This window comes from Cibotium barometz, chromosome 19, assembly GCF_041138505.1.
Source record: "Cibotium barometz isolate CiBa-2024 chromosome 19, ASM4113850v1, whole genome shotgun sequence".
Taxonomy (NCBI): Eukaryota; Viridiplantae; Streptophyta; class Polypodiopsida; order Cyatheales; family Cibotiaceae; genus Cibotium; species Cibotium barometz.
The window spans coordinates 39451372-39463762 of NC_141064.1; the positions used below are offsets into that span (position 1 = coordinate 39451372).

A 12391-nucleotide genomic window follows, 5' to 3' on the forward strand; every position below is an offset into this window, starting at 1 on the left:
GATAATATGCTACTACGTGCTGTGATCTTGGTCGCGAGACGATGAATGACTTCAAAGTCAAACTCCTACAGTAACAACATCCACCTTGCCAATCTTCTGGTTAAATTCTACTTTCAAACCAGATAAAGCAACACAGAATGGTCCACATGGAAATAGAACATTCTCACCACTAGAAGATAATGCCGAAACTTCTTCACTGAATAGATCATGCCTAAGCACTCTCGCTCTATTATTGAATAATTCTTCTTTGTGGAGGATAATCTGTGGCTTGCATAATAAACAGATCAGAACTAGCCAGCACTCTGCACTTGCATTAGCACACTGCCAATTGCTGTATCCGAAGCATCCACACAAAGACATGAAAATACTTCTCCCAATCTGGCGGCATCATATTTGGTGCATGGGATAGTTGTATCTTCAGCCTGCGATATGCCAAATCACATTCTTCTGTCTGAGAAAATTCTTTGCGGTCCACATGAGCCACCAGATTTAGCAGACTTGCCAAATGCGCCAAAAACCACAAGTGTCGCCCATGCCATCGGATAGTATGATGTGTGAACTAGGAGTAACAATTCTCCACATAGGGAAATTTTTACCCTTGTATATCAAAGGGTTATTTCCCTCATGTGTGAACACACCCATATGGTGTGTAAGTGACCTTTAAAGGTCATATCTTATACTTTGTACCTAATCTCATTATTATGTGTGCATCTTGCAAGCCCACTCTTACTCTCTTTGTTTTATGCTTCATTGCTAAACCTAAGTCTAACCCTAAACTTTTGTTGAGAGTATCTCCCTCTTGTAAGAATTCTCTAAAACAATATACTCAAAGAAAAATGTTTTTTTTTTTTTTGCAAAAGTCTCTAAAAGCCACAAAGAGGCTTTTTTTCTATAAGAATCATGATATGTCTCATTAAATTGGATGCTTCTTTTTTGAATGAATGGTTGAAAGGTTATTTCTTCATGTAAGGAGTATGTCATTGTTGATTGGTGGAAAGGCTATTTCATGCAAGGGGCATGCTATTACTTTTATCAAATAATATCATATTGACATTTTAATAAGTCAAATTTTAGGATTTTTTGAATATTAAATATTATAGTTAAATATTTTTAAGATCTTTATCTCAAGCTGCCATTTTATAACTCTTCTTAATATGCATATAATATGAACTCGTATATAGTATCATGTGTAATGCAACAAGTAGCTTATTACTAATGGTTTTAATACTATTTTTAAATCCATGACAGTAGAGAATATCAACTTGATCTTAGCCCACCATGTTATAAATCTTCTTGCTATGCCTTGATCTTAACATACCATGTTATAACTCTTCTTTCTATGCCTATAATATGAACTAGTATATGGTAGCATGTGCAATGCAATACCTAAGTTATGGAAATAGATTTTTGATGGTTTCAATGGAATATTTTTATTGGTTGATTACTAGACTATTACTAAATAGCATATGCAATAATGCAATACCAAAGTTACATAAGTTGACCCAAAGAACTTATTACTAATGGTTTCATTAGAGTGTTTTCAAATCTATGAAATTAGATACGTAGAATATTTTATAAATATCATGAACTCTCTCTTAAGCTCCATATAAATTAGAGTGTTTTCAAATCTATGAAATTAGATACGTAGAATATTTTATAAATATCATGAACTCTCTCTTAAGCTCCATATATGGAGGTTATTTATGGCCTATTAAAATATCTATAAACACATGATGTTTTATTTACTTTTTTATCATAATAAATACACTTCCTTTCTAATATATATAGTTTCACGAATAACACTATAACATAACGTATGTTACTAATTTAAAATTCTTAATTCCAATCATTTACATCATGGCATGCATTTGAGGCATTTAAACATGTATTATTGTTTGTTAAAAAATACATTATTGTTGTTTGAGTCAAATCAACGAGACAAGTTTTAGTGAAAAGGTTAACATGCATTTTCCTAGCATGGATCATGCTTTTTATGATCTTCATCTTGTCCATGTGTGCTACTTTTGGACAAAGTTTCATCATCATGACTTGTCGGTGCATGTTTCTTTTCATAGTTCTCTTTGATCATGATGCTTGTTCGATGCAACCTAGCATAATGCTCATTTGCCTTTTCAACTTTCATTTCCTCCATCCATTTTTGAAACCCCTGCCCCCATTAGAGGTTAATGCTATTTCAAGAAAAACTTGATAACTTGACACTATATTTCTTCTTATCATAAAGCAAATTTCAGCCTAGTAGAAAATAGTTTGCGTTTTTATGTCAAAGAATAAAATACTATTTCACTTGTAAGAATGAGATGTAGAAAGTTATGGGATTATTTACCTGGAGTATATGCACCAACTTCTGTTCAAGTTGCAATAATATTCTCTTTACATGCTCATTCTCACTCTGTGAATTCAATGTAAGAAAAAGATGCATCAATTCAAGAGAATAATTTACAACTATACTATATAAAAACTTCAGGAATGAATTTTTTCACATGTAAACAATCCCACAAGAAACCCACTTTCAAGAAAAGGCCCATATCAATTTAATGCATAAGTTAATAAAAGAGTAGTATAATCTCCATGTTTTTAAATTTACATCAATCATCTCATGTACATGTAGATTGAACTCTAAAGCACTTGTGCTACAAGTTGAACAAGTTAAATACAACACCAAAAAAAACTTTGAAAACTATAGGCATACTTAAAAGAAAAAAATTTAATAAAATCATGTGACATCATGCATATTTTTTAGTGTGCCTCAGGCTCAAGTCAATGACATACAACCTATGCCTTATTAATCCATAAGTTTGATTGAAGGGCATATGCTTATGCTAAAGTAGTTTTGACTGGCCTAAATGAAGGTATTGGATACATGATTTTATATGGATGGATAAGACCTATGATCTCACAAAATTTAAGGAATTCATAAATTTTAGAAATGGAAATCAAAAGTGCTTTACATTAAAAAATGGCCCTTAAACATGACATGAAATCAGTAAAAACAATCTCCCTTAAAATTAGTAAAAACAAAACTTTCACTTGTAATGGACTTACATTGTACAGTCTCCCTTCTTGAATCTTTTCAACAAGCTTTTGGGTTCCTTTGATCATCTTTCCAAGTTTGTGCTTGACGCCTACTTCCTTGTGAGGTTTTATAGCAACCTTATTATTATTATTGGCATCAAAATCCATAGCCTTTTGGTTATCATTTTGTGTCGCTAATGTTTTTAATTTTCTTTCAGGATCCTTTGGCTTGGATATCTTCCTCCTTAGCTTTAACACTTTCTCGTGCAAATTCTACTTTTTGAAGGCACATGAGGGGAAAAAAGTTTATTCCTTCTGCATCACCTGATTTCTTTTAATTATCATGCTTAAACACTACCAAAATAATTCAATACACAATTTTATTAGTAAAGTTAATCCAAATCAATTGTGTGTTATCATTGCATTGTAAACCATAAGGCCTCATTTCTCTCCTTAGAGTTTTGTTTGATTATCCACAACGATTAGTTTTTCCAATAATTTTACCTTAGCAACAAATAATTTACTTCAACTCAAATCTTTATGGTTTGACTAGGAAAATCACCATAATAATCCCGAAAACCAAAAGCTAAACACCTCCCTACTTTTTTTATTAGAAACCAATTTTCACATTTGAACATGACTAATTTTTAAAGTGATATAAAGTAATCATTTGTCACCTTTGCTGAAGCAGAGCCTTGTTTAAGATGATCCACCATTTCTTTTAGTTCATCTTTGAAATAACTCATGTAAATTCGTTTTCTTTCCTCCTCTATTAATGCCAAGTAAATATCCTTCATATTCTTTGCTCGAAATTTTGTTGTGATGTATGCTATAGCTTCCTCAAGGTTAGCTATTGTTTTCTTGTTGTTAGGTTTAGCAGGCTGTATGAAATAAACTAGGTTATGAAAATTTATAAATATTTTCCTCGAAGTTAGCTATTCCCTTTTTCTTGTTGGGTTTAGCATCCTATATGAAATAAGTAGCTTTTGAAATTATAAGTACTTTAAAACAAATACTAATAAATTGGATGCTTGAATTACATTCAAGGTTATTATCTAAACACCTTTGTAAAGAGTTGATGGTATCTAACTCCAACTTGAAAATTCTCTCTAAGCAACTGTAGAGATCCTCAAAGATAGATGAGTAGCCATGTCATTGTCAATTAAATAATTAAAGCTCATTTGAGGTGAACTAAATAACTATATAAGATCATGATTAATCGATTGTTGCTGTTGGAGGCCAAATAAACAATAATACTTGTGATAATTTCATGATTAATCAATTGTTGATGCTCATTCAAGGCCAAGTAAATGATAATACTTGTGATGTATTGTGATATGAAAATAATCACAACTATGGAATTTCTTTGGTCACATTATATGAATAAAAATAATTTTAGTTATAATGACGATTTCTAATTAAATAATTAGGTATTACAAATAATTTCTATTTAAAAATAGAATGGAAACGTACCTACTTGGTGAAGCTGCCCTCGAGCTGATTCACGTGTGCGAGTAGCATCATGGTACATAAACATGAGTTCATCAAACTCTTGATGCTTCTTTGTAACATTTCTAGCCATAGTTTCTACCTAAAAGGGGTTCATAAAAAACACTTCAGTCACTGGATCAAAATAATATATGTGTATGACCATGGTGGATTGCATAATATCTTAAAAATGGATATAAAAAGTACTATAGTCAAACACTTTAGCAAATTGCTTTAGCATAATGATATGTGTATATGACCTAGGGGTTTGTGTAATCCTAGTTGAAAAAGGTTTTAAAACTTTAGTATTATGATGCACATCACACATATGTAATTGACCTTAGAGATTTTTATACTTCTACTTAGAAAAGGATCACCAAAACATGAAAATACACTTCACTTAAGTAATCTAGCATACTAATAAATGTGTATGTATTCTAGATGTACAAGATTTAACTTGAATACTTGGGCATCAAAGATGGTGTGCTCATCAAGAATGGGTTTGAGTCTTTGTTGGTATATTAGATCCATGGCGCGTGCTTTTCCAAGCTTGGATTTGGAGTGTTGAACTAGCAAAGCCAAAGCACGATGCTTCCGTAAAGGTGGTGTGTTTTGATTTAACACATCTTGAGCATCCATTTCTGCCATCTTTGCATCTGTCTTGCGCTCTAACAACTAACCAAAAAAGGAAAACAAGAATTGTAATCAATTAGTGCAACAAAACCTCCTTAATTTTTTTTGCCAATTTTAAACATGAGATTCATTTTACTATTTTTGTATTTACATCCACCTATTGAGCACATGATGTTCATGCCATAGCACAAAATCATCCCATCTAGCAAAATGAAATAAAAAAAAGAAGAAATGTTCCAACCTAGGTAATAAATTCGATCCTAACAATTTTGTCTTGTTTTATTAAATACACATCATGTATGCACTAACATTAGGAAGCATTCTATATTGATTTACTTTAAGTACTCCACTGATGCAAGAAAAGAAGTGATAGCAAATGCATTTTTAGAGAATATTTGAAATAGTAATTACTAATAAAGAGTTTGAATTTTAAACAAGAGAAGAGCTGATGTAATGTAAGAGTTCTTGTCTTTTCTTTGGAGAGAGAGAAGAAGAAGAAGAAGAAGCTCTTTTAATGTCGTAGGAACAATCCCAAGAGACCAGATATGATCTATCCGATGGGAGTGAGATTCGAACACAAGATATGTTGAATAACAACTCCATGAGCTAACGAGAGAGAGAGAGAGAGAGAGAGAGAGAGAGAGAGAGAGAAATTTAAGACAATGGGAGTGAAGAGATACTAGAATGGGGTTTTCATTTCTCCACACAATTATTTGAAGAGTTGCATAGGAAAAAAAAATTTACAAACAAAACAGCTGCTTAGCAAGCCAAAAACTAGTTCATGGTTTTTCAAAACTTTGGGAGTGTTAAGGAAGACATCCAAAGAAGGCAACAAGGGAACCCTGAATCCCCTACTAAGGAAGACATCACTGACATGGAAGCCGAAATGTCTCACAAGAGGGAGCCCTCACGGAGTCAGGAGGGATCTCCATCTGTCTCCGAAGCTAAGATATCTATCCTCAAAACCCCTCACCCATCGAAAGAAAATTCCTAGCTTTTCTATAAATTGGGGAAGACAGGTACATCCATCTTGGCAAGGGTGGAGCTTTTGGTTGCATTAGTGCTAGCGGTTATATGGCCATATTTAGTAGTGATACATGGTGGAAGCTGCAGCATGAGCACCAACACTATGAAAGAGCATATGTGATTATAGGGGTAAGCTATGATATTTGTAGTGTTTATGCCCCTAATAGCTCTATGAATTTGTATAAAAAGTATGGTAGACCTGAGACTAGGTGTACAAGTGGCCCAGGGTAGGCTAGCACACCTGAGGAAGTCTCTGTGTACATGGTGGCCACCTTGCTCCTCTCTCATCCCTTGAAGATCACCTGGTGGAAGTGAAAAAAATAAAGGTAGGAGGAGCCAGAATTAGATCTAAATTGAGATTGCTCAAAGAAAGGATATTGCCCTCTAAGTTTTTCTTCAGAGCTGTCAAACAAAGCCATCACAAATGGCAAAATTCTGAAGTCCTCTCAAGATACAGAACATTAATGCTTTCTCAGAAACCTACCCGATATCATTGGATGCCCTCCCGCCAACAAATTGGGAAAAGAAAAATCTCCATGGGGCTTGATAGCCTGTAGGTTGAGCTTTATGGAAGCTCATCAAGAGAGACTTGCGCGATATGATAAACGAAGTGACTTCATACCAGTGTCTTTCAGCCGAATTGAATAAGGGATCCATTAAGCTCAATACCTTATATACAGAATCCATGGCACTATGCATAAAATTCATTCTCCCTAGAGTAGTCAACCCCAACTAGCTTGGGTTTGTTCAAGGCAAAAGAAATCATGAAGCCATGCTTAACGTTCAATGCAGCATTGACCATGCATTGGCTCAGAATGTCCCCTACATGCTTCTTAACATTGACCTAGATAAAGCTTATGATAGGTAAATTGCTCTTGCATGTCACACTGGTAGGGTGAGATGGTACTTTATGTTATTTATCATTAAGACCATATTAGAGAGTTTTGGGAAAATCCCATTACTTTGGGAATTTTCTTCTCAATCTTATTTTTGGTGTATCCTGAGTATACCAACTCAAAATTTGTCGGAGAATGTGGATTTAGAACCTACTCTTCAAGAGCTTTCCAACGATATGTCACGTGAGGGGGTTTTGACAAAACCATGCCCCCCATTTTTTGAGCTTGCAAAATGGGAATTGGGATTTTCCAAACTCTCTAATATGGTCTTCATTGGCAAGTTGGGATTTGGGCCTAATTTTTATAGAACCCTTCAATCCTTGTTGGCTAATGCACATGGTACTATGTTGGCGAATGGTAACTTAGCAGGATTGTTTAAATTGAATAGAGGAGAGTTTTGTGGGATTTTCGGATGAGTTATAGTAGTCGAGCCAAGGCCCAGGCACTACTGCTACTCTGAGCCCTAAATAGCAAAGTATGGGTTCAAATGGGTTAAGCATGGAAGAGTCATCAGGCTGCTTGGCTGCTCCACTGGGGCCAAACTCTAGCTAAACTGGTTCATTGAGAAGATCACGATTATACACTATCATGTGCTCTCTTCCTCCATGGTATTTGTTGCCTTTGTCTATGCAGTGGCATAGGACAGCTTAGATAAACGCTTCATAATGTTCAGTCAAACAGCATAGGACAAAGGAGAGAAAGAATGTTTCTGTGGTCCTCACCCTAGCACAAGTGATGGATTACTATTCCATGGAAATAAAGGACTTTGAGACACCTGTTGCCAAACAGAGGCCTAAACTTGATACCAGAAAGGCATTCGCAGATCGTCAAAACTCTGGGGCTATAGAAAAGCAGATTGGAAGGGGTCAATTGAACTCTCTGATGCAGCATTTCAGCTCACTGTTAGAGAAACAATGTATGTAGATCACATCTTACAGAGCATTCTTGACCGGTGCCCCATATCACCTCCAATGATAAGCCTCTCCAATTGCTTCCATAAGTGGACAAGTAGATTAGGCAAATCCCCTAGTGAAGGTCAAGTCTAGCGATCCATGACAGTCACATCACTCCATGGATCGAAAAGGTTGCCGTTGAATGGAACCGGGTGCCCGTGATCCTCTAAGAGCATGGCATCAAAGGGCTAAAGTTATATGGACATTTATCAAGGTCCCACCCCTCATTTTCCACTCAGGTCAGGTTGAGCAAGTGGAAGCACATATCCCCCTACTACTCCTTATGCAAAACTAAGGAGGAGATAACTTACCACTTATTTTGGAGCTAGTAGCCCCCTTTGCCCAACGACTTTGGAAAGAGGTAACTCTTTGGTTATAAAAAGCTAGCACCCACAACTCATTCCACTAGAAGAATGCCCTATTGGGGGGGGGGGGGGGGGGGGGGATACTAAGAAAATCAACCCTGCTTTGGCCACACGAGGTCGCACTGGATCAGAGTGGCTGTCACCAACACATCTGGGATGCATGCAACAGGCTGGTATTTGGAAAATTCTCACGTGCCAAGGTGGATAAGTTGGATGGCCATGCAATAAAGAATCTGTGTTGATCTATTCACATGCCCCTGTAGTGAATAATTTGCTAAGATTCTGGATATCACAGACTCTATCTGGGACTGTAATCTTTTTTTTTCAATAATACTGATAATCAATTCCTTGCCCAAAAAAAGAGAAAAAAAGAGAAAAAAGAATTGAACTTTTAATGTCTTTAAATGATGGCAAGTAATCCTAAATGGATTTCATTTTGTTGCATTTGCATCTCTGTCTGTCTCTCTCTCTCTCTCTCTCTCTCTCTCTCTCTCTCTCATCTCTGTCTGTCTGTCTGTCTCTCTCTCTCTCTCTTGCACACACATTGGTATTATTACGCACCAGCTTTTGTTTGGCCTTTGCCACCTCAAGTAGCTCGTTGTGGTACGTTTCGAGGCTTGCCACGCGATGCTGCATGCGCGCGAGGTCGCTGCTGCCGAGGGCGCACCGCTCCTTCTCCCGCAGCGCGTTGAGGGCGCATCGCAGCTGCCGGTTCCGCAGCCGTGCCGCCGCAATGGAGGCGCTGTTCCGCTTCACCTTGATTTGCGACGCCCGCAGGTAGAACCTCTTGCTAAGATCTGCATTAATCATTAGCACCCGCGCATTATCGGATGAGCATCAACCCCATGCAGCTATATTTTATTGAGTTAGCGCTAATCCATGGTACTTGTGCGATCAATACAAGTTAAGGCAACACTAATTATCCATGCGATTAATATAAATGCTACGCACTCAGGCGATGGATCTTTCGTTTCACGTCTTCCGAGCGCTCCCAAGCGTCTTGCTCGTCTCGACGAGTTTTGTCCATGGCTTTGCCGTCTGTTCTCTGTGTGTGTTGTTCTGTGTGTGCGCGCGCGCGCGAGAGAGAGAGAGAGAGAGAGAGAGAGAGAGAGAGGAGATTGCGGTGATTGATAAAGTCGCGTCTTAGCGGTTGCATTGGTTGAATGGCGCTATGTCGCTTAAATTGACTGTTGCTACTAATTAATCTATTTCACATAAATATTTAATGTGCATTATCATTTGTTTCTTGCGTGCTGGTGCTTATCACTACTATTCTGGAAAAAAAAAATCATACATAGATATCTTTTAAAAATCATAAATAAAATTCCTATGGATTGAAAAGCAGGGTTAGGAAGTCAAGATTAAACTGTTGGGGACTTCACTTGACTCTTCTATAGAAGGTGAATATCTAGAATGGAGCCTTAGCTAATATTAGTGCTTGATAACCTTAGCTTTCCCATGATTAATTGAAAGATTTTTTTTCACTCATTGTGGCTCCCTATTAGATGCAATTTTAATGACAAAGTAAATATATGTATTTCTTACAAAGTGGGCACTAAACCAGCCACCTTCCAAGGCCCATTTCTTTGTTACCATCTCTTTGTTCACATGGGGGTCTTCTCTCCATTCTCTTTTTACATGTTGGGGTCTTCTCTCCATTCTCTTTTTACTTCTTTCTAGTCCCTTGTGGAGCAATGGGGGAGCTTTCCTTCTCTTCATGAAATTCCATGTTCACCTATTCATACTTTCTTTTCCGGATACATTGTTGATTCAATGTACATCTAATCTATTCATATTTTCCTTTTAGGATAGATTATGATTCCAATGTATAACTACCTTTGGAAAGGTGATGTAGCAAAAGAGCTATACTCAATGAGTCTAATGCATAAAATCTATGCATAGAGCTCTCATGCATAGCCCTCATGCATAGCTATAATGCATAAGAGCTTATACGCATAGTTCTATTGCATGAGAGCAAGTTTGCTTTTAGAATAGACTATGATTCCAATGTATAACTACCTTTGGGAAGGTGATGTAGCAAAAGAGCTATACTTGAGAGCTTATATGCATACAGCTCTAATGCAAAAAAGGCTATGCATAGAGCTCTCATGCATAGCCCTCGAGCTATGATGCATAAGAGCTTATATGCAGAGAGTTTTATGCATAGATCTATTGCTTAAGAGCTTTGTGCATAGAGCTTATGCTATAGATTATGTAATATGTAGGCTCTTATACACTATAAAAGAATGAAGTTGAAATAACCCAATGCACATGCAAGTGCCATACGCTCTATGGTTAAGGGAGATAAATCTCACCAACTGTGACGCTTCATAATTTTGTATAAATATTTTTTTTGGAAATTCATGTTGTAAGAAATGTGTAGAATGCTTTTTAAGGTGTTTTGACAAAATTTTGTGTTGCAAGAATTGTTTTGGTTTTGGTCATTTTCAGGTAGTTACCATTTTCCTGAGCGAGTTTTGATTATGTTAGAGGTAAAATTAGGAGAAGTTTTGTATGAAAGAGTTTTTCCATTTTGTACATAGAACAACTTTAGTTGAGTGAAAATTTCGTGATGCACATTATTACGCATCCGCTTGGTGACTCCAAGGTGGTCTTTGAGTGGTTTTGTGCTAAAAATGTGCCTAGGTTTTCGTGTCGAGACATTACAGGTCCTAAACGGAGGTCAAGGACAAAGATTTAGCCTCGAACGAACAAATACAAAGTCGAAGAAAAGGATGGAATGTTCGAGACGAGCTATTGAGCATCGTCACCGAGACACGAGTGGCATGCCATGAGAAAAGGCTGTTTCCCAATGTTTAAAAAAAACATAATCTCATGGGGGAATGATGACAGCGTGTGAAGAAGGCTTCCTTAACACGAATTTTTCAAAAAAAAAAGGCTACATCGTCAAAAATATGACACGCGGTTCGAGAAAGCTCAAGAAAGGGTTGCTTTTAGATTTTGGCATAAAGAAGAGAAATACACCGAAAACCGAAGAAGAAGAAGATTGTGAGTGCGAGTGAGAGTACATGTGTCAGTGTGAGTGCGAGTTTTTCATGAGGGAGAGTGCGAGTGAGATAGTGGTTCGAGCTCTACACAAGAGTCCTCCTCTTGTTATCTATTATATGAAAGACAGATATAATCAAAGACTCTATTCTCTCTATTTATGCAAGTTCTATATTTTTTGAATTGTATTGTGATATTTGAGTCGAAGCTTCACACCAAGTCGGGTTTGCAAAGATTGGTTTGATATAGAGGTGTGGCTGGGTTAAAATTAAATAAAATCCCTTCACACTAATGGAATGGATTCAAGTGATTAAGTAATGCATTGAACAACTGAGAACTTAGAATTACAAGCTTGCATCATAATCGAGAGAACATGTATTACATGATGGATTGATTGCAATGTTAATGGATCATAATGGCTTGGTCTTGGGCTTGCTTAAATAGCCCTTAAATAAAAATTGAAGGATCTTGACCGTCCATTTATTTTGCTTAAAACAACTGAGAACTTAGAATTACAAGCTTGCATCATAATTGAGAGAACATGTATTACATGATGGATTGATTGCAATGTTAATGGATCATAATGGCTTGTTGGTCTTGGGCTTGCTTAAATAGCCCTTAAATAAAAATTGAAGGATCTTGACCGTCCATTTATTTTGCTTAAAACTTGTCACAAACAAAATGATAATGGAATTCAATGTGTTTTTCCCTTGCATACAAAACAAAGACAATATTAGGGAGTTTGGAAATTTTTCGATTCCCACTTTGTAAAGATTCACAAATGGAGAGCACAGTTCAATTTTTTGTTAAAACCCCCTCATATGACATATCGTTGGAAAGCTCTTGACATGTAGGCTTTAAACATATAATCTCTGACAAATTTGGAGTTTATGTGCTCAAGATACTCTAATAAGTAGATTCAAAAGTGCCACCATTTGGAATTTCCATAGTAGAGGGACTCCCTAATGTGGTCTTAACATGGTTCTTCTCC

At 36.5% G+C, this 12391-nt stretch overlaps 1 protein-coding gene across 1 annotated transcript; it reads right to left on the reverse strand.

Moving 5' to 3' along the window:
• Positions 1-1879: 1879 nt before the first annotated feature.
• Positions 1880-9463, reverse strand: LOC147628571 (uncharacterized). The gene is made up of 9 exons (XM_086814200.1): positions 9346-9463; positions 8956-9191; positions 4987-5196; positions 4511-4624; positions 4097-4150; positions 3711-3914; positions 3064-3306; positions 2345-2410; positions 1880-2167 (listed from the first exon to the last, which is right to left on the reverse strand). The coding sequence occupies exons 1-9, from the start codon at positions 9419-9421 to the stop codon at positions 1973-1975; spliced, it is 1398 nt and encodes a 465-aa protein (XP_086670326.1). The 5' UTR covers positions 9422-9463; the 3' UTR covers positions 1880-1972.
• Positions 9464-12391: the final 2928 nt, after the last annotated feature.